The sequence below is a fragment of the Daldinia childiae genome (genome assembly GCF_008694065.1).
Source record: "Daldinia childiae strain JS-1345 chromosome Unknown Scaffold5, whole genome shotgun sequence".
Classification (NCBI taxonomy): Eukaryota; Fungi; Ascomycota; class Sordariomycetes; order Xylariales; family Hypoxylaceae; genus Daldinia; species Daldinia childiae.
In genome coordinates this window covers 733,377-756,366 of record NW_022984646.1, presented here as the reverse complement: position 1 = coordinate 756,366, position 22,990 = coordinate 733,377, and the positions used below count along the sequence as shown (strand labels likewise).

Sequence of the window (22,990 nt, the reverse complement as noted above, 5' to 3'; positions counted from 1 at the left end):
CCAATTAACATTTGCAATTACTTCCCTGTCTGTATTGTAACCGCTCTCATTCGAGTAAAATAGACCGTGGTGGTCTTCTATTCTAATGAATGAATCAATTTCTTTTTGAGCGGTCGATCGGTAGCATTGGGCCTAATGTATTCGCTAGGATACAGACAACACAACTCTTACACTCGTTTCGTCCTGCACCCGAGTTTCGCTTCGATGGCGGCGAGAGAGGTACTGCTGCGTTAGAAATGATGAGGAGGGATCAATAGCCCCAGATCCCACTTCTACGCTATGGTCACATCAAACTGGTGTTAACGCGTTAGCGCTCGATCGCTTCGACGGCAGAATGTGAGTACTTCTACGGCTAAATATATATATGTATCATTACATGTAGTTTTTTTTTAAGCTAACAAGTTCAGCCTTGTGTCGGGAGGATTGGATGCGTCCATAAAGCTCTGGGATCTAGAGCAGTGTAGCAATCCCTCAACGGCCCATACTCATACCCCTATCGCTAAAGTCTCGCGTTCGGACCAAACCCACAAGTTTGGTATCACGCATCTCTCTTCTCTACCCCTTCGATTCGGCTGCTTTTCTTTCAACATCGTACGATCAAACCCTAAAAGTGTGGGCTACAGAAAGGGCCACAGTCTCTGCCTCCTTTAATCTCGGTTTCAAGGCATATACGCATGCCATATCACCAATTGCCTCACACTTACTAGTCGCATGTGGAACGCAACACCCTGCTGTGCGTTTGGTGGATCTACGCTCTGGCTCTAACGTTCAAACATTAGTACCTGGCCACTCAGGTGCCATTCTGGCCACTGCGTGGTCCCCTAGACACGAGCATGTCCTCGCTACCGGTTGTGTAAACGGAACGGTCAAAGTCTGGGATATTCGTCGGGCTGGTGGGGTCATTGGCATGTTAGATCACGAAGACAGTCTAGGGCTATATTACAACGGCCTTATAGATGCTAGTGGCAAAGTCAGAACTCGAGCCTCCGCGAGAGCGCATACTGCCCCTGTGAATGGTCTAACATGGACGGACGATGGAGCGTACATCGTGTCAGCGGGTCACGACCGACGTATCCGTGTATGGGATGCCGCTACCGGGAAGAACACACTCGCGAGCTTTGGACCAAGCATCAGGAACAGCCAGCTAGCAAGCATTACCATGTTTACATCACCAATGGGCCTAACTCATCCCGGTAAGGAATTGCTCTTCTGGCCTAATGAGACTGAGATCCTCGTCTTGAACTTACATGATGGCCACGTGGTCACGAAGCTGAGAGGAACTGGTCCAACTGTAGCGGGTGTTAGATCTACCAGTGGTGCCCAACGCACCACCAAGAATCGAATTGCTAGCATAGTCTGGAGGGGAGCAGGCGGCGGCGGCAGTTCAAGCGGTGTCGTCATGGGTGGTAGCAATATGGCTGGTGCTATCTTTAGCGCTCACCTCGATGGTCAAATCAGGGCGTGGTTACCCCGCTTAGAAGGCGATGATTATGAGGATGAGGACGAGTCCCTAGACGAGGCCAGTAAGGACAAGGCCAAGAAGCGGAAAGCCCTCGATGATGTCTTCAAGGATTTGATGGGCAAGAAGATCACATTCACCTAAGGCTAGCGATAGAGGAACAGAAGGGATGCACCGTTCAACCTCGCCGATTTTCGCAGCGATAACACCAATCAGAATGCTTTGAAGGAACACCGCGGACTTGCTCGTTCAAGTAAGTTCCTATATGCACTACGACTTGGCTTCGTAGACGAGATGGAACCTAGACCCCTCTAGGGCCTATTGAGGGCTTAGTGAACCTTAACACCATCTCACCGCTGCTCTTACAGATCTACAACGTCTTGGTCCCTCCTACTGCCACCAGCTCCCTCACAAATTCTCCACCCATATATAGCGGGACTCGTCGTCCTTAGGTACCTAACCTGAATGGGAAGCTACAAATCCAACCAGATCGAGGGAAGAGAACTGCGAATCTAAAGATCATGCAGATACGATACGATAACGCCTCACTTAATAATAAGAAATGGATAGTTTAGATCCTTAGCAAGCATAACTAGCCTGGAGAAGCCACGTTCTCGGCTTCCGGCTGGTTTGAGGCTTGAGATGTTTGGTCCGGGCAAGGACCAACATGTGTCTCTGCGTCGTGGTTAATGGGATACCCTTATCATCTTTCACATACGATTCCTAGCCCCTTTGGCAACAATATAGGCTATCCACGCCTATATGTATGCATGACATCGCTACGATCCTGGTATATCAACACTATCGGTCAACTACGGTTCCCCCTTTAGCGGTCTTGAAACTCGGTTTTTCTAACAATATGAAGGTAGGCAATGGTAGTCATAGTACCCCTAACTAACCCTCGCATATGCACCTGTCAAACTGCACGAACTTTGATAAATTCTATTTATTTAGATTTGATCGACCTATGGTTCGTGTGTTCTCAAAGGCATATGTCACGTCATGTGAGGAGTCAATTTGTTACTGCTATTGGAAATGAAATAAGCTGACCTAAGACTATTAGTTCACGTAATTCTCTGTGGGCCACGTATTTCTACTAGTTTACACGTACATTTATAGCCCAATCATATATACAATATCGTACAATATTACTTTATAGTCTAGACCCAATTATTATCTCGGCTACCTATGCCGAATTATTTTCCAGATAAAGAAACATACCTTGTACTGCACGTTGGATGTATTTACTAGTCTAACCCTACCGTTAAGTAGAAGTGGAGTTAAGTATGCGATGCGAGTATTATCAAATGCTATAGCACACCATTTGTAAGTCGTTTATATCGTTACGAGGCTGACTAACTGATAAGAGTCCATCGACGTAGATCAGCTTGCCCGTTCGTCTATTTCTATCTGTGTACGTACGGTATGTACCACGGCTCCGCTTAATACCGGGGACGGCATCTTGGGGCATCTTGGGGCATCACGTCACCGCGGGCCTCGGACTCCGAACCGACTGGCCGTTTGTGCGTGGCCTGCGGGACGCTTCGGTATATGTGGGTGGTATATACCCAGTATATTAAATAACATTGTGTGAATAGGTTCATTGTTAACCTGGTTGCCTCGTATAAGCAATTACCTGGTAACGTGGAAGTTCTCCTGCCTACTGGAAGGACGGGTCCTGTATATAATGCATGTTTCGCAGGGCTGGGGTAAAACCGTTACGTTTGGCTTTATAGAGATCGGTGATTTAGTACTAGTGCTGTATAGAAACGGGCTTGTGTGATAGGCTAGGTATGTATACTTCTGTAGAATGCATATAACTTGCACTGTATTATACATGATGCTATCTTTTTTATATATCAGCCTCAAACTGGATATGTAGGGGTTTCGTTAAATAAAGTGGACTATGCTGTATAGCTTGGGGTTGTGATTTATGGATTTGGTATAAGGAAATTTAAATAACTACCTAGACATATTTACTTAGTTTTAGGTATATAAGTGATTAAAAGACTACTATTATTCCGGTATAAAGTGTATAGTATTATATTACATATAAGGCTGACTGCAGGGATGCTACGCGCTAACGGAGATAATGGTAACCTCTTTGATATTTTAATAGAAACATTATAAAACGAGGCTGACATGTACTTCTGCATATTAACTTATCCTAGTCACGAAGCCCGGCCAGACCACGTGAGTATAGTTAGCACCTCCCTCAGGAGATAAACCTCCGCCATGACGTCTGACTTTCTTGCTAGCCTTAAACCTAAAGATCGATCGGCGTAATCTTGAAAGTGAGGCTATACATACCTAGATACCTTGTTCGGTGTTGAAATGTTACAATAAGTACATAATTTTGCTGATTTATTACCAGTCACTCATCCTAATAAGTGATAATCAATATTATACACTACGGACGAGTGCGCTGATGAATGTGCTCATTATGATTGTAATAAACGGGTAGCTATATTCGACGATAGCAGAATCCTAAATTCGTAATGCTCGCTCGGAAAGAATAGAGTACCTATCATATTTTTAGAAATAGGGTTCGCCCTCAAGCCTAGAACCAATATATCAAAGCGTTGTATATGCAAGTATTCAATATTAAGAGGCTTCTAGCTCACACTTTCATCCGAAATTAGCTTGTAGCTTCCTAGGAAATAGGCCGCCTTATACTCCATATTTGTTTCTTCTAATGGTGCGTCAAAAGTTTATATCTTAACGACCTCTATATCACTCTTCCATGTCTATCTTCATGAAGCATAATGGATTCAAGAATACAAGCTATATTATTCGATATGGTCGATCGCGGGGATCCCGCGGGGATCGGGGCCATCTTAAAAGAAGGAGATGATTTGAATTTCACCAATGCATCTGGGTTGACTCTTCTTCATGTCGCTACCGAACACAAAAATCGCGAGCTAGTAAAGCTGCTACTTGAATACGGGGCCAACCCAAATACCGAGGATGCTTCCGGGTCAACAGTTTTAGATACTGCAGCGATAAAAGGCCAACCTGGAATTGTAGGGTTACTTCTCGACTACTATGCTGATCCAAATATCGCGGATCGGAATGGTCGGACACCACTGCATTCTGCAATAAATAGCGGCGACGAAGCAACAGTGAAGATTCTACTCGAAGCTGGAGCTAATATAGAAAGCATGAATAACGGCGGCTGGACACCGCTGCATATTGCAATTTTCTTAAAAAAGGAAGAGGCCGTGAAACTTCTAATTAAACATGGAATTAACATCAAAAGCAAAGATGCTGATGGCTAGACGCCACTGCATATGGCAGTTAGTCTTGGACATGAGACAATGGTGAAGCTTCTGGTTGAGGCTGGAGCTAATATAGAAGCTGAAGACGACGACGGTTTTACACCCGTGGAACTTGCACTTCGCCATAATCGTATAATTATGCAACAGCTTCTACCCAAACCTGAATCTTATTCGCCTAATAAAACCATGACGCCCCCAGATATTACAAATAGACAACATCGAGATAAAGGACATCCAACCCCAGGAGAAAGCACGGATGCCGAACAAGAGGTATGCCGATACAAAACGGAGTAATTGGTTTGTTATATGACTCGAGATATCTTACTAACTTCCCCGTGTTTTAGACTGCTCTGAAGCCACTATACCCAATCCTCATCAACGGGAACCCTCTTGATCCTTCAATTAAGCCGAAGGAGGACGCATCGGGGACCAATTACGTACTAATCCAAACCCATGAGAAAAAGCTTGGGGCGTCAAAGAGACGGGACCTAGCCGATGCCAATCTTGTGCCCCTCAAGTACGTCCCGATAAACACACGTCTTTGCAGCTACACATACGTCAGCTTGGCCAAGATTCGTCAACTGGCCCCGGTCCTCTATGCGGATATATACCGCAAGGAGCTCAAAGTCTCACCTATCCTCAAAGGTTTAGAGGAGGAAGTCGAAGTGGATGTCATATTCCACAATGATGTAAACTTGGGCTCGGAAGACCTTCAGACTCGAGTTGCAAAGGAATCAGGGCTTAGCCTGCAAGACATTACGTTCAGTGGACAAAAAGCACGAATCACTGTACAGGGTGCTCGCATTGACCTAATTGCGGGAATTGATGAAGTATTCTGTATACAAGCAGGAAACACGATAGAGCACTGAGTTGGACTGTAAAAACATTCATTTTACACACTAAGAAATAAACCTCTTATGTATTCATAACGGATACCTGGGTTAGGTAAGGTAGCTTCCTTTACACCCCTTCAAGTACATATACTTGAAGAATACTGGAACAAGATCATAAATATGAAACCGTGATCCTCATACATGCTTTCATACATATCGTGACAATACAATTGAGAAGTAACGTTTCATCATAACAAGAACCTGCGTAGGTTCTCATCCCGACATATGAAATGAAACGAAAACATGATTCGTTAGCGTTACAAGAATTCGAAAATTCGTTAAATCATTTCGGGGGAGGGGGGTTTTCAATCTCGCTAAGCTTCTCCCTAGGACTTTTGTAATAGTCCTAACCCTAAGAAAAGAGCTTCTTGAAAGCGGCGCGGATCTTTCCAGATTTTTTCTTAGCCTCGGCAGCTTCGGTGGCCTCTCGAGCTTTCTGCCGCTCCTTTTGCCTCAACTGTCTATGCTCATCCTTAGTAGGGGAGGGAGGAGTGGTTTTGGAGCTGGTGGACTCAAGTGAGCCGCTAATCTTTGCCTCGGATCTGCGTCTTTTAGGCGAGTTGTTCTCGTCGTGGTCGTGGTCGTGGTCATGGTCATAAGACCTATGGCTTCTGGGCCGGGGGATTTCCCCGGACTCTTGGTGAGACTTGCTAGATTTGCCGGTGTTGGTACGTCTAAGGAGTCCTGATGATTTCGATGGCTCTTTGAACACTGGAGGAGGAACGTTGGTGCTATTACTTCTAGTGCGAGGAACGTAGTTCGATGCCAAAGAGCTTTCGCCGTGCCTCATGTCGAAAAACCTCTTGTTTGAGGATGAAGCACTCTCCTTGGCGGGGTGTCTCTCGGAGTGAGATCGCTCAGAATATCTTTCGGGCTGGGGTCTTTCAGAATATCTTTCCGAGAAGGATCTTTCAGAGTATTTCTCAGGCTGAGACCTTTCGGAGTATTTTTCGGGCTGGGACCTTTCGGAACGCCTCTCAGCTTGCGATCTTTCCGAGTGTGATATACTGTGCCGTCTCGAGCTACGGTGGGAAGAGTGGCGATCACTTGGCGGCGCCTCCAAGTCCTTGCCTTTTTCCTCCTGTGCCTTATCGTACGCTTCACGAGCAGCGCGTCGTTCTTCCTTACGCCTCTCATGGGCAGCTTGCTCTTCGGGGGTGCGATGTCTGCGGTTTGAGGAATCGGTAGTGCGCGAGCTCTCAACAGAAAAGCCACTGTCTCTCTTAGGTGTCTGAGGGATCGAGCGATCGGAAGAAGACTTTATTGAGTGATTGCTTTCAATACGGGTATTGCGAGGCTGAAGGTGTTCACCGCTTCCCTTGAAATCTTTCGATCGAGAGGAATGATGATGATGATGGTGGTGGTGGCGGCGTCGGTGGCTATGATGTCGCTCATCTGCGGATTTCTTTTCTTCATCGTCTGTAGACAGGTCAGCAACGGGCAATGAATAATCATTTTGGCCAACGCTCTGATTCCCTGCTGTAATACCCGGCGGAAAAAAACCATCCGATTCCTGCGGAACTTTCTGAGTCGGCTCTAGTGTTTCACCTGCATTGTTCTCGATTTGGGGACTACCTAAAAGAGAACTAGATGAAGGGCTAAGCCCCTGAGCTGCAGCATATAATATAACGGCGGTTGCTACCGCTTCCTCTGCTTGCTTGAGTGTTTGCCTGCGTTTCTTTCTAACGCTCTTCGCGCGCCCCAATGCTCTTGCTTTGGAGTCTGTGAGATCTGGAAGACTAATTCCTGGAGTTTTTGAGCGGGGCTCTAGGTCGGCGAAGTTGATGAAACTCCAACTCGGTTGAGAGCCGGACTCATGGTCATCTTCAGTCTGAGTACTTGAATGTACTAGAGATGGCCTATGTGTTCGCTTGCTGCTCTTTTGTGGAATTGGTTCCCTTTCGATTACTGTAAATGATTCAGAGAGAGATATAGTTGATGCTATTATCTCTGGCGACTCGGGCGTAATAGCACGAGCCAACTCTTGTTGGGACTTGGCGGCTTGGTGACTGGGGTCATTCTGAACGCTTTTGGTTTCACGGTCCGATTCGTCTCTGGTGGGTATAGGTGCATCGAAAGGATCGGCTGGCTTAGACGGTTTTTGGAGCGAACTGCACTCCTCGTCACCTTCGCTTGGGAGAGAGCTGATAGACTTCTCTAATGAACCGAGGTCGCGGGATACGGCTAATGGTTCAGGTGCTGCCAGTTTCTCCACGAGGACCTCTGCAGAGTTGGGTGGTAGACTAGACGCTGCTTCCTCATCGTCACTCTTTACTAAGTTTCTGCGAGCAAGCGCTCCACCAGCGACTGTAAATGCCGTAGGTCTGAAAATTCCTAATTTGACCATGTTTGAGTGATCCCTTGTGGCCTCTAAGTTATTTGCTAGCCTTTTCACCTTCGTGGAAGCTAGGGGAACATCGGAGGCCTTTGTTATATCTAATACCTCAGGCGTATCGGACGGAATGAACTTGGACTTTTGCTGGGGTGATGACTCCTTGCTTCCAGAACCTTGATCCGTTCCCAATGGCTTGGAGGTGACCACGCCACTGATTTCAGGTTGTAATTTCTTCGAGAAGGCTAAGATATCGTGATCCTCATCCTTATTTAGTTCTTGAGGTGTAAGCTCTGGGCTGCTCTTAAGGTCCACGCTGGAGATATTGACAAAGCTCGAATCCTGAAATTCTTCAATTGGCTCATTGATAGATGTTTCAGGAATTGCTCCTTGTTGTTCCTCACTAGTCCGCTCCTGATTATTATTACTGGACAGAATTTCATCTTCGTCCGTAATATCTGCAGTGATTTCGGGAAGGTCTTGTGAGCCACTCCTAATATTAAGTTTAAGTACTTCTGGTATTTCCGAACCACTACCTTCATCTTCTTGTACTTGCGGAGAAGCTGTGCCATCCACTGGAGAAGAAATGCTTGCATATTCTCCCAGCCGTACTCCCGGGAACACCTCCATTTCTTCATTAGAGCTGTCCTGAAGTGCAAGTGATCGGTTTTGAGTCTCGATTGCATCCTGGACTTCCAGGGCAGAAACAAAAATAAGCTTAGCATCTTCGCTCTGTTCGCTTAGCGTCTGGGGGCGATCCTGGGTCGATGATCTAATGAGGCTCTTAATATCCTCCCGAGGCTCCGGAGATGACTCGCCGGTATATAAACTTTCACCGATCTGGATTGGATCGGGCGCATCTGCAATATCTTGACTGTCCTTCCCTGAAACCTTCACTTCCTCAACTGAAAACAAACGCTCTGGAACTGACTCGGGGGTATCATCAAAATCATTCGCTCCAATGCCAGGGGTATCTCCTACTAAACTTGAAAACAACTGCTCCTCACCTTTCGGGGCCTTCCGGACTGGCCCGCCGTCAGTCGGGATGGGCCCAACGGTATCCTTGCTCTCGTCATCACTTCGTACTTTCTCAGCTTGAACCTCTTTGATCACTCTGGTATTTCCATTGGGCGCTCTTATAGCCCTTGGGCTGTTATTAATGACAGGTTCAACTACAATAGTTTTTTTGCCTAGATCTCTAGTCGCCTCTTTATTCTCCTGGTTTTGATCTGGCACAATGGTGTCATTAAGGGACTCTTCCGGTATGGCTGTATCCCTAAGACCTGTAGCACCTCCTTGGGTTCTTTCGGATTGATCTGATGCAGTAGTTTCACTATGTGGTTGCTTGGAGGAATCCTCAGCTTCTTCAGGTTTAGCTATGGGCGGGCTCTCGGCTTCCTGTTGAATTACTTCGATGCTCTGAGCTGCCTTTTCATGGGATGGAGGCGCCAACTTTTCGACTATGATAGGCGAGTCATTTCCTGTCACCTCAAGGCGGGGCACATTCTCAAGATTAAGCGTCTCGTTCGTGCCACGAGCGGGGTGCTCGTCGATTGTGGCCTCCTTAATATCTGAAATCACGTCCACTCTAGCTGGCTCGCTGCTTTCTGTAGGTTGGACTTGTTCTGGTTCTGCTTGGGCCCCATTGACAGCATTATCATCGTTATTATCTGGAAGCTGCAGGGAAGTGATGGGCGCTGATGGTTCCTCACATGTAATTTCCCGCTGTTCCGGATCGTTAATATCTTCATCCGGTGCGTCACCCTCAGAATCCTGGGTATGAAGTTGCTTGCTGCCACCATCAACGGGAGGCTCCGAATCAGTAATAGTAGGCTGCGTAGTATCACCTGAAGATATGTTTAGTAAAACTTCTGCCTTATCACCTGATCTTGTAGAAATTTGATCTACGGGATTAGGTTCTTGTGAAGGAGTCGGATCCTGGGTGGAAAGATCTGATGGATTGGAATCAGGTTCTCCGCTCTGACTGTCTTGTATATAAACTGCCTCTACTTCCTCCGAGACGACATTTTCCCTAGGACTAGTGGTCTCTGCATCTTTGTTCTCTTGTGGCTGGATCGGAACAATAGACTCGCTCGATAACTCGGCTTCTTGTGGGAAAACTTGTTCGCCGGTGGTGGAATCTGATAGAGGGGTATTGGGCTCCTCATTCTGGTTGTCTTGTACGTGAATTACCGCTGGTTCCTCGGGAATGGACTTATTTTCAGGATCTATACCCTCGCTCAATTCGTTCTTCTGGGGCATATCAAGCACAATGGTGGTACTCATTGACTCTCCTTTTGTTTCTTCTCCCGAGGACTGTTCAGTGTTAGCCTCTGCAATAGGCTTAGAGACTGGCCTGTCAGGAATTTGGCCTTCAGTGAGTCCAGAAACTATAGGCTCCCTATCCAACTCGTTTGATGTGTCACTAGGCTCCGCAGTATCTAATTCGTGATTTTGAGGTTTATGTAGGTCAGACTCGGGCGGCTGATCAGGCGAATTTTCCGTAGGCGACTCAACTGCTACCGAAATAGTATCATTAGAACTATCTTCTAAAGGGTTAGGAACAACGGGTGTGCTGTTATCGATAACCTCTTTGTCGTCGATAAAGGTCTGGCTCTCGATAGGGGATTGGCTCCCAACAGGGGCCTGGTCCTCTGGAGGCGTATCTTCCGTAGGTTTAACTTCCACCGGACGGTCTTCGGTAGGCATTTTGTCAACAGGGACTTGACTCTCGGCAGGGGCTTGCCCTTGAATTGGCTCAGAAGCCTCAGGCTCTTCATCAACCTTATCTGCTACCTCGATAGTGAGCTCTTCCGGAACAGCTTGGCTGTTGTTATTTGCGGCTTCCTCTGCCTCGTTTTTCTGGGGCTGACTTGGCACAGGAAGTTCGGTTAGAGATTCTTCTTTTGGCTTGTCCTCCGCGGTGGCTTGCTCTTTGGTGGAGATTGGGTCAACAGAGACATGGTCTTGAGAATTCTGGCTTCCGACAGAGACTTGATCATTAACAGGGAAAACAGATGTTTGCTCGACGAAAGTTTCCTCATCGGAAATTATCTGACCCTCCGTATTTACTTTCTCGGGAATGACTGGCTCTCCCTGAATAACCTTATTGGGTGTTGGGTCTGGATCCGACTCTCCGATAACGGTCGATTCATGATCGAGAGGAGTTTGTGAAGACCCAGAACTTGCATCCCCATGGGAATCCAAATCTTGCTCAGCTTTAGTTTCTTGAGCCAAGGCTGACTCCGAAGGTGTTATATCTCGCGATTCGCTTTCCTCATGAATAGACGCTTGTAGGGGTTCGGTTAGAGATTCCGTTGGTAAAGGTGAGGACGCGGGCTCCTGCTCCTGTACTTTGTCAATAGCCTCTTCTCCTTTATCCTCAGCCACAGATCCCCGAGAATTCACGGTAAGCGGTTGAGATATCAATTCCTTGGGCTCAGCCAATAATGAAGTGTCTGGCTCAGTCTGATCTAGGCTGGTCTGATCTTGTGAAACGACCGACGGCATCTCAACGGGCTCCAGGGTTCCACGGTGAATCTCGTGAGCCTTTTCTTGTTCCTCTGTACTCTTCTCCCCTTCCTCTTCAAGCTTTTCATTTTCGCCGGGCTGTTCGGCTTCTTCTAGAATTGGGCCTGATTTTGAATCTAACTGCTCTTCTTGTCCAAGGCTAGATGGAAGGGTAGACTGGTGGTCATCGTGGTTTTCTGTCTCGGAATCGACGGATACTGGTTCTGCTGCTTGGTCTGGAGAATGTATTTCCTTCGATGTTTCTTCCTCACCATTTGTTTTACCGAGGTTTGTAGCCTCTTGAGGTAGTTTTTCGCCATCCGACTCATTTTCAGGGAGTGGGGTTTGATCTGGTTGTTTTTCAGTTTCTTGCGAACTGGCTGGCACTTCCACGGGATCTTCTGGAAGATATATGGGTGGGGATCCAGTCTCAAGACCTGGCTGACTACCAGATGCCTGTTTGTTTTCCATCTGCCGAGACAACTCTGGCTCTGTAGGAGCAATTGGGCGTGATTCAGCCTTGACTAAAGGAGTAGTTTCGTTAAGATCAGACTCGGACTGGCCGGGAGAAACGTCATTCAGAGCTGGCACCTCGGATTTAGGAGCTGCCTGGTCATCAATAGTAGCCTCGTCTGCTGGGGTTGACTGAGTCACCCCATTGTCGGGATCATGCTTAATTATTGCTTTTTCTTCGACATCCTCCTTCCCGACATCGGGGAGAGGCTCTGTTGGATCATCCTTCGAAACTATGTCCTCAGACTCAACGATTACTTCCGACCTAGATGCGCTAGGATCAATAGGCTTCTCCTTTTCATTTACGCCGGCGCTTTGTGAATTGCTGTCGACGGGGGGTCCTGGTAAATCAGTATTGGCATCCGCAGTTTGGTCATTGGTAACCTCTGGGGTGGATTCTTGGGGCGTTTCTTCTTCCTCTTGAGCTTCCACGCCATCGTGCGATTCAGTCTGCTGTTCGGCGAGAATACCCGCATGCTGATCGGGTTCTTGTTTCTCGACCTCTTGTTCATGTTCTTTGTCTACCTGAGCTGATGTAGTATCTTCTGGGAGAGACGGTTCCAAAGTAGGCTTCGAAATAACTGCTTCGGCACTTGAACTGCTAGGATCACGAGGCTGCGCATTGTTGGATATATCGTCATCCCCATTTCCTAGAAGCTCCTGGGATTGATCAGGAGACGAACCCCCATCTTCCCTTTGATGATCCTGGCTGACAGTCTCATTCAGGGTTATAATTTGATGTTCTTCCTCAGGGTCTAGTTGTGAGGAGTCATTTGGTTTCTCATCGCTTGGTTGTTTCCGCTGCTCTGGGCTGTCCACAACCTTATCCACTTCATCGTCTATTTTATCGACGATAACAAATTCATCCTCGGATGATGAGCCGGGGGCATCGGTTATCTTCTTGTCATCCGAACCTGTTGGAGGCGGGTCAAATGAGTTATCCTCGCTTGGGATAGGCGGCTCAGAAGGAGTTATTCCTCGAGTGGTCTCTTGTATGGGCTCATTAGTGGACTCCGGAGCTGATTCAGAAATTGGCTGCTCATCGCTGTCATTGTTAGCATTGGACTGAGTATTTAGCTGATCCGATAGTTGCTTATCACCGTCATTAATGGGCGAATTTGCCTCCAGGACAGTGGATTGCCCAACCTCTTCGGTAGATGTTTCCGGTAAGCCTTGTACCTCATCTTGGGATACTACCGGAGTTTCACCTTGGGGGTCGGGTTCCTGCGGTGGGCTCTGATCATCACTGGCCGACTCTTGGGGAGCGGGCTCTTGAGAGGCAAATTTTTGAGGTACAGAATCTTGGGAGACTGGGTCTTGAGGGCTATTGTCTTGAGAAACAGGTTCTTTGACAACGGGTTCTTGGGAGTCTGACCCTTGAGGAACGAGATCTTCAGAAGCATGATTTTGAGGGGCAGGATTTTCAGCAAGTTCCTCGGGAACGACTTCTTGGGAAGCAAACTCTGGTGGAACAGTTTGCTCAGAACTGAGTTCCCGAGAGCCTGAGTTTTGCGCGGGTTCTTTAGCAACTTCTTTAGAGGCCAGATCTTCAGAGATAGTTTCTGTAGGGACTGCTTCTTGAGACGCAGACTCTTCAGAAGTAGGTTCCTGCGGGGAAGGTTCTGTAGGGACTGTTCCTTGACAGGCATTTTCCTGGGGAGTATCAAGGGAGATATTTTCTTCAGGGGCGGCTTCCTGAGGGACGGGGTCTTCAGAAACAGGGGTAATAGGTTCTTGAGGGGCCGGGTCTTTGGGAAAGTGCTCTTTGGGGGTGGCTTCTTGGGAAGTGGACTCTTGGATGCCGGGTTCTTCACTAACAGCCTCTTTCGTGGCAGTTTCTTGAGAAATAGGGTCTTGAGAGTCGGAATTTGAAGAACCGATTTCTTCTGAAACGACCCCTTCAGAAGTAGGTTCTGGAGAGGCCGGTTCTCCTGAAACGGGTTCTGCAGAGATTGGCGCCTTAAGAACGGACTCTTCGGGGACAGATTCTTGAGAGATAGGTTCATCCTGTGCGGAGATATCATTAGGCGCGGATAAGGACTCGGCATCCGTTTGCTCAGAGACTATAGGCTGTTCTTTAGCTTCAGGGCCAAGAGCAATCTCAGGTTCTTGAGGTTTGACCGACTCCCCGGTAGCAGATTCGACGTTATCAACCTTACTCGTCTCTGTTTGTTCTGGGGCTGCCTCATCGGTTACCTTTAGGTCCTTAGATCCTTCTGTGGGCTCCAAACCAGTTTCAGGGAGCTTCTCCGCGTTGTCATTTAACTGGACAGCCGGAATCTCTGGAATACCGATAGCGACTGGGTCTGGGATATATGCAACCTGTTCGGATGGCTCTGCCTGTTCCTGACTTTTCACAGCGGCGAGTTCCCCGGGATTCTCTTTGGTTGGGCTATCTTCCTGGGTGGCACTTTCACTCTCTGGCGGTAATGCCGTAGACATATCCTTTAAGTCCGCATTGACGGTCTCCTTTGGGGTTGCGACGTCATCGGGATTAATCGCAGATTGGCTCTCGTCATCCTTGACTTCTAGAAGTTTAGTCTCTTCGTTGTTATTGATCTGTTCTTGTGGCTCGGTCACCGGCTCAGTAGTAGCTGGCGTCGTTTTCTCAAATTTAGAGGCATTTGGATCCTCTAGAGCGACCTCGGACGGCTCTGGATCACTGGAAGCCTCTTGCTTGATATCCTCGCCACTAAGCTCATCTTTATTGTTAGGTGATGGCGCTTTTTCTTCAGTCGTAGTATTCTCATCGTTTGATTCTGTTTTAGGATCTTGAGGGTCCTCAGACTTGTCGAGGGTTTCGCCTGTGCCATTGGTAGGAACCCCGTCTGGTAGTGCCTCATTGACGCCCTCAAGCGTTTCGGCCTTTTGTGTATCGGCCGGTTTTCCCGCTTCGTTGCTTTCCTGAGCTGTTTTCGTATCCGAATTTGACTCGCCAAGGGGCTCGCTTATCTCGACGGTGGCGCCCGAGTCTGACTCGCTATTAGATGCGCTTTCATGAGCAGCATCTTGAGGATCATTACTTTCTTCTTTCGAATTCTCCTCGGGCGTATCTTTCAACTTTTCAGGCTCAACTGTTGGCTCATCCGCAGCTTCCCCTGTTTGAGGCTCCGATATAGCTTCTACGCTTGTGGTTGGCGTGGTCTCTTGGTCGTTGTCTTCACCGAGAACGTCTCTATTAGTTTCACTGGCCACGTCTGCACCCTGCTTGCTTATGTCGGGTTTAGATTCATCGGTATTAAGGGCTGGTGCGTCAGGCTTTTGTATATCCGCAGGTGCATCGCTCTCAGTAGTGCTGATCGGATGTGTATCAGCAGCTACACCTGATTTCTCTAATTGAGAAGACTCGGAAATCTCAGCCTTAGGGGCCTATAACATGTCAGTAACTCTGAGGGGGGCCATTAAAAACCTAGTGTTTATATGTAACAGTTTAAAATATCAGATATGTAGACTCAATATATAGACTCACAGGTTCCGAAGCCGGCTCCTTTGTCTTTTGCTCGTTGGACTGTTCACCCGAAGAAGGTATGCTTTCTGACTCAGTCGACGATATGATCTCAACCTTTTCTGCCTGCTTATCCGCCACTTTTGCCGCTTCATTCTCATTAGGTTGTTCAGGGGGTTCAGGAGGCTCAGAGGGCTCAGGGGGTTTAGATGAATTGGAGTCAGTCGACTGTAGCGACGGGGCCATGTCCTTTGACTTATTAGCCTCGTCTGTAGAAGGCTCGGCTGGAATAGCTTCAGATGCTGGCGGGGGTGGGGATTCTGATGATTCTGTGTTTGGCGTCATCTTCGCTGCATTTTTCGCCCCTTTTTTAGCCTTTTCCTTTTCCCTCTTTTGGCTTGCTTCTTTTGCTTTTGTGTCAGTGGTTTACTAGGCTGCTTCTCTGAGCTAGGTTCTTTTGGCGTAGGTAGTTTAGCCTTTTCTTTCTTTGACTTATGTAACGCTATGGGGGGTGAGGATATCGTGGGTGAAGATATCGCGGGCGGGGATCTGTGGGGTGCTGGAGGCTCAAACTGCTCTTCATTTACATCGTATTCCGGCTCATATTCTGTGGAGCATGTTAGCGCAAACAATTCAATTAGAATAATAACTTAGGTACCTAATATACCTTGTTCTACGGGCTCTTCTTCTTCTTCTCCTTCTCCTTCTGACTCCTGAGTATTAAGATATGCTATTTGCGAGTAGTTGGCTACCTGAACATGCTCTGGGTAGCTAGCTACTTGGACATTTGCAAATGGATTGACCCGGGCAGGACTATACGAAATTCCTCCTTGATCCGACATATTCCGCCGGTGCGCGCGAAAAGCACGTCTTGCCCGTGATTTAAACAATTATCTCGGTTGCTCTCTATGCAGAGTGACGAGTACGATGCGGGTATTTGCAGAAACTAGCAAGCTATTGGGCAACTGAGCTGCCAAATACAGCTATTGGGTATCTGGTCCAAGCGAAATGCGACGACTAGATGAAGATAGAGCAAACCATATAGGCTCTACCTATGAAAAATAATTACGGCTCTGATGATGGGTGGGAGGGGAATGAGTTAACTGGACAGAAGATGGGCGTATGGGGTGTAAAGAATTCTCTCAATGCGAGCTCGGAACGATAAATGACGTTTGGAAGAACGGGACCAACTATAAAACGTACACATAATTGATGACTACCTAGCCTACATTATCGAGCATTATCGAGAGAGGCACTACTTAGATGAGACATACCCCACGGTTTGAACGAGGGAAAGTGGAGTGAGATCTCACGCTTCTGGGATCCATATCGTGCTCAAGAGCCGCGGATGGACACGATGGTATTGGCGCCACGTCGCGAGGGGGTTGGGCTAGGGTTGAGACAGATCTGGATCTGGGACCAGAGTAATCAATCGCAAAATTTCCAAGTAAAAAGGAATAAATGGCAAACGTTATGACTCGACAAGGAAGTTGGTAGCGGTCCAAAAATCGATAGGAACTGCAAACAGACGGAATAAGAATGGGTCAGACCCACGTAGAAAAGGTCCGGGAGATGGGACTGGACGGATGAGGAGCTACATAGTAGACGGAAGTTTGACAGCATGATGCACAACCACTTGGCCATGCTCGGGAGCGGATATTGGAAGATAGCGGGTGATAAGCTTGGATTTCAAGGCTCATTGGGTTTCGACATGTCCTCCCTCTCCAATACTTGCACTAACTTCGCCTCATGAATGAAACGGTACAAGAAGCAAGTGTTTAGATGGTCTCTAGATGGTCTCTGAATGGTCCCTGAATTGGTCGCGGTGGGTGAAGCCGCCTAACCGACAGGACCAATGTAGTGTGCACGATACCGATGTTAGTGTCGTGTGCAACGTGGTTGTCCTCGTTGGCTTGAATTTTTGAGTAGATGAATGGATCCGACGGCAGCAAAGCCAATCACTACGCAGGGCGAGCGGGGCGGGAATTGATGAAGCCTTATTGGTCTGACAGTTGGATGAGATCTGTCTTGTCTCTCGATTGTCCGGTTTAATTGAAGGACGCCCGCACCCGCCAGTATGGCAAGTGAGGGCAGCTTACCAGCTTACTTTGACGATTAGAAACAAAGTTGAAGAGCTTCCGCGAGTTGCAAGGCGAGTTTAAAAAAATCAATTGACAAATAATGGGGGTCAATTGGGGTTGATCATACTTGGGTGAGGAAAGGTAACGACTACCTATCGATAAGGCCATCTTATCATACCCCGGAATCTTCTAATTGTTCTATGTAAGTACCTAACCGCTATGGACCCCATTTGGCACATACCCACTTTATAGGATATTATATTGGGTCAACTACCGATATATCCCTATTATATTTTTAATAATTACAATATTAAAACTTATTTAATTAATTAAAATAATCATTTATATTAAAAATAAAAAAAACATATTTATTAGTTATAATTAAAATGTAAATAACGTTATATTATATTATATTTACAATTTTTATAATATATTATTATTTACGTTATTTTAACAATTTAAAAAAATAAAAGACTATTATATAAAAACTATAAATTTTAATTTTTATATTTAAAATAAAAATAAAAAGTAATTAATTGGATAACTTTTAAAAATTATTTTAATAGGTTTTTAAAAATATATTATAATTTCATTTACGAAAGATATATTATAAATTAAAAATTACGAAATTAGTATATATTAGGTTTCGATTTGAAAAACGTAACCTAAATATTAATAAAATTATAAAACTTTTATAAATATTACCGTATAATAAAAAGATTTAAAAGTTGTAACAGTTTTTTTATTCCTTTTTTATTAATATATAAAAAAAAGTATAATATTAAACCCGAAACAAATATAATATAAAAAATTAACCTTTAAAAAAATAAATTAAAAATATTATTATTTTTATAACATTAAAAAAGTAACAAATAATATAACTAAATTTATAACTATTACGTAAATTACTATTATTAAATAATTAATACCTAAAACACCCAAACATTTTAATCTTTATATAAATAAATAATAACTTTAAACCTAATAATTTAACCAAATAATTCTTAAATAAAAATATACAATTATTAATAAAAATTAAATAAATATAACAATAGTAAATAAATAACTTAAAAACGTTTTTTTACCTGAAATAAAACTATATTATCACAATAATTATAAGGTATTAATTTTAAATAACTACGTTACTTACGTTAACGTTTTTTTATATTAAAATATTTAAAAATAAATTAATTTTTGTTTATTTACCAGCATATTTAAACAATAAAATACAATCTTTTAATATAAACGTTTATTTACCTTTAAAAATATATTTCGTCATAAAAATATTACCTACAATAAATATTAAGTTATTACGTTTATTTATAAACAATAAATATTATAAGTATATATAAACATTAATAAAAAAACTTTTTTATTATATAATATTTATTTAAACTAATTTAATTCAAAATTATAACCTTTAAATATAAATAAAATAATCGATAATATATAACTTTTATTTACTTAATTAATAATGTTAATAAAATAATATACACTACTTTATAATCTTTAAAACCTTTAAAAAACTTTTAAAAATACCCACGTTTTTATTAAACAATTTATAAAATTTAAAAGAAATAATAGTTTAATTAATCGCAATATTCGTAACTTAATAAATAAAAAAACAAAACCCTTTTTTTTTAACGGTTATAATATAATAATAATAGGTTAAAAACGCCATATTATAAGCTTAATTAAATAATATAATACCTAATAAACGTTAATTTATAATATTTAAACTTAATAAAATATTTATTAATTTTTTAAAAATTAAATTAACATAAATTAAACAAAAATTAAGATTAACGCCAATAAAGATAATATAACTTTAAAATAAAAAAAATAACAAAAAAAAAAACACATTTAAATACTTTATCTTAATAACCTTAAACTAGAAATTTAAAAATGGTTCGGGGGGAATACCTCCCACCTCCCCCAACCTTTTCCCCAACCAATCACACCCCGGCACACCCCCCCAAAACATTTTCAAATCTTTAATCTAAGGTAATTTTAAACATTTTCCTTTTAAACGGCCTACATAATAATTAAATCAATTAAAAACATCAATTGAAAACATTAATTTCAACGCGTTTATAGTAAATAAAGTCTTTATATAAAAAGTAAATATTAATTCGATTATTTAAATAAGTACGTACGCGTTTTGGGTCGAAATTAACTATAGCACTGATCGTAACACCGATCGTAACGCCGGTCGCAACGCAATAGTTTCAATAAACGTCAAAGCTTATAACATTACAACGCAATATCGTATAACATACAAAAAAAAACAAGAAGTAGCGAAAGTAAAAAACTAACCCCAAATAATTAAAATAAAAGGTATTTTAAACGTGGTTATAAGTGGTTGTAAGTAGTTAAAATATAAACGCGTAAATATAAACACGTGAATATAACGTTTTAAAGCTATTTAAACGTCAAAGCTTGCAATATTATAACGTAATATTATATAAATATGTAAAAAAAACAAGAAGGTAACGAAAGTAAAAGACTAGCCTCGAATAATTAAAATAGAAGATATTTTAAACGTGGTTGTAGGTGCAAACGCGTAAGTGTAAACGCGTAAATATAACGTTAAACTATTTAAACGTTAAAACCTACAATATTACAACATAATACCGTATAAACATGTAAAAAAACAAAAAAGTAGCGACAATAAAAGACTAACCCCAAGTAATTAAAATAAAGGATATTTCAAACGTTGTTATTGCTTATTATATTATCGTTTTATTAAAAATCTAAATGTGTACCGGTTCGTTTTACAATGTACGAAACTACCTAAGACTAAAATTCGAGAAACGCCTCCCCCACGACCCACAGATACAAACACACAGACCAGGGGTTTCGTGGCGCCTATAGCGCCAACAAAGGAGGAGGCGGAGCAAGCGAAGCTCGCCGCTCCTCGAATCTTTAGTTTTAGCACACTAAAATAATAAATACCCTTAATTAATACAATAAATAAATATTACTTTTATATTAATTAAATTATATTATAATTATAATTATTTATTAAAATTATTTCTATTATTAACATAAAACTATAACCTATCCCATAAAATAAGTATATGTTAAATAAAGTTTATAATAATTAGGTAAGTACCCAAAATATACTTTTTCGCATTAATTATGCCAACCAATTTCGAGCCCGACAATATCCGGTTTAATCTATAATACCAGGACAAACTTGATTTTTTTACATCTAATTCATTAGGTACCCATTATTGATAAAACGATCCCCATGTGGTGCACATGAAGCATTGTCAATAAGCTTGTAAGGAAAAACAAGCCCAAAGCGTTTACTGTATATAAACCACAACACGCAAATGAGTAATATCGGCAAACTACAGCAGTGATTATGGTTTCCACGAATGTCTAGAACGTCTCTGGTATTACTAATAATATTAATGTCTACGAGCCTCACATGTACCTAGCCCAAGAAGATTTGTACGACATAATATCGACACGTATCACTGAAACCGAGGGATATTATCTCTTGTAGTTGTACAGTGCCCATCGCGTGACGGTTGCAAGATTACGAGAGATTGCAGCCTTGCCACCTCATATGTACAACCTAAGAGCGTTCGAGGTCTTAGACCCTGACCACCATCATACTTGATCCCAAGGTCAGCTCGTGTCGATGAGTAATAATAGCATGATGTGCGAACTTCGTGTTCTCCTGAAAGCAGCGCTTAAATGCTTCCCTGCAACACTATCACGGGGCACATGACAGCATATTTCATGCAGCAAAATCTATGTAGATGTAAGAGCACACATGAATATCCTACATAATTTGTCAGGCATATATATTATTCCTCTTCCTACCAACTTCCTATCAACACCGTATTAATATGGGGCTATGATGCACGAATGTGCCCCAGCCTTTGACTTTTTCCACCTCTATTTTATAACTCATGGTTATATGAGTTCCGGCCAGCCAACAGGCAGACGGGAAACAAGGTTGAGGTTTTTATATTATTCATTTATTCAAAGTGGTGCTGAAAGAAGCTTCCTTTAAGTAATGGGTCTTTCGGATGCGCTGTCCCTCTTCATCTGGATTAACCGCATTGGGAGTTGAAACTATTGAAGCTACTCGTAATAAACTGTATACTATCATGAGGTGAATTAAGATAAATACAAGCTACGAGGGCTAGCGATTATGAGTACTAAGAGTATATTTCGTTTTAGATATTCCCTATTTATTTATAATCCTAATACGCGAGGCCGGTTTCAAGGGAGCTGGATTCCAGTTGGGTATATTACGGAGGTATATTCTTCCTTCATACGAAAATGGATTAACAGCTAGTACTTCTGAATCTCTAAATCCATCTACTTTAATATATTTAGATTTGCAATCATATGACTAGACGTTCGTCGATATGATGGATGTAATAGGGCGAAAGTAAAGGGCGTTGATAAAGCTATCCACAATTAATCAAGTCAAGACGCCTGTTGGTATAATCTATGATTCGTAGATAGCACTATACAAGCAAATTTACAACAAGCAAACGTTAATTATATAATAGTTATTTGTGTAGGTATATAAACCTGTTGTTTCTAAGGTAGCTAAGCTATGGCCCTACTTTATAAGCCCCTTAAACGAAGTACCCTTATTTACATCGTAGAAGTTTTGACGATGAGTACCTAATTACATAGAATGCCAACTCAGCAACTACTATTCTTCCACTAGTTAAGTAGGATTGAAAGATTCTTATGAGTAGCTAAATTTCACAGCTTGTATCTCTGCCCTAGCCATAACCGCACTGTTATTAGGAAATGGTTGAATGCGGCGTTGGTATATTTGCCGCCTGTTTACCAACCCTCCAGCTGTTTCCCCGGCGAAAGACGTGGCACTCGGTCATGGCCATAAGTAGGACTCGAGGCGTCTTCAGTATCCGGTCTCTAAATACTAGCCATAATTGGTATAGGGACGGAAACAGTATTCAGGTCAACTGCATGGTCGACATTGTTAATGAGGGGCGAAGTTCTTCTGTTCCGTTGCACGTATAATTGCGGGCTAGGATTCACTGAGCAATAGCAGAGAATAGATCCAGATCATATTCTGTCCCTTCGAGCTATATCAATTTTATCTACAGGTATTTGCTGAATCTTTCGGTTAAAAAACAAGGAGATATTTTCATACTCTTCAGGCTATGCCTGATGACCTTGGTTTCAATGTTAATATATTAACTAGCATCATCATTTTTTAGTATTGAACAAGATTATCGAAGACGGCACAAAATGTTAATACATATATATTTAGAATATTTTATTTTTAGTATATATTACAAGTTTGAACAACGATCTCAATGACGTGCCTAATGCTGAAGAAGCTGCCAATTCAACAGTGGATAGTATCGTTGACGACGAAATAATTTAGAACTATATTTGTCTCCTTTTTAGCCATGGGGTCTAATGGACATGGTTCTAACTCTTTGTACCTAACATATTGATTGAGTAAATAATG

The 22,990-nt window shown here is 43.2% G+C and overlaps 4 protein-coding genes across 4 annotated transcripts; 3 read left to right on the top strand and 1 right to left on the bottom strand.

Annotated features, from left to right (window-relative positions):
• Positions 1 to 204: 204 nt before the first annotated feature.
• GL218_05358 (DNA excision repair protein ERCC-8) lies at positions 205 to 1,603 on the top strand (the record flags this gene model as incomplete). Its single annotated transcript, XM_033582020.1, has 2 exons — positions 205 to 219; positions 506 to 1,603. The coding sequence occupies 2 exons, from the start codon at positions 205 to 207 to the stop codon at positions 1,601 to 1,603; spliced, it is 1,113 nt and encodes a 370-aa protein (XP_033434985.1).
• Positions 1,604 to 4,224: 2,621 nt separating this feature from the next.
• Positions 4,225 to 4,737, top strand: GL218_05357 (26S proteasome non-ATPase regulatory subunit 10; the record flags this gene model as incomplete). Its single annotated transcript, XM_033582019.1, has 1 exon — positions 4,225 to 4,737. One exon carries the CDS (start codon positions 4,225 to 4,227, stop codon positions 4,735 to 4,737), a length of 513 nt encoding a protein of 170 aa, XP_033434976.1.
• A 186-nt stretch (positions 4,738 to 4,923) lies between these two features.
• Positions 4,924 to 5,606, top strand: GL218_05356 (uncharacterized protein; the record flags this gene model as incomplete). The annotated part of the gene is made up of 2 exons (XM_033582018.1): positions 4,924 to 5,007; positions 5,082 to 5,606. 2 exons carry the CDS (start codon positions 4,924 to 4,926, stop codon positions 5,604 to 5,606), a joined length of 609 nt encoding a protein of 202 aa, XP_033434977.1.
• A 376-nt stretch (positions 5,607 to 5,982) lies between these two features.
• On the bottom strand, positions 5,983 to 15,775 carry GL218_05355 (uncharacterized protein; the record flags this gene model as incomplete). Its single annotated transcript, XM_033582017.1, has 3 exons — positions 5,983 to 6,796; positions 7,589 to 15,354; positions 15,455 to 15,775. 3 exons carry the CDS (start codon positions 15,773 to 15,775, stop codon positions 5,983 to 5,985), a joined length of 8,901 nt encoding a protein of 2,966 aa, XP_033434978.1.
• Between the last annotated feature and the right edge of the window lie 7,215 nt (positions 15,776 to 22,990).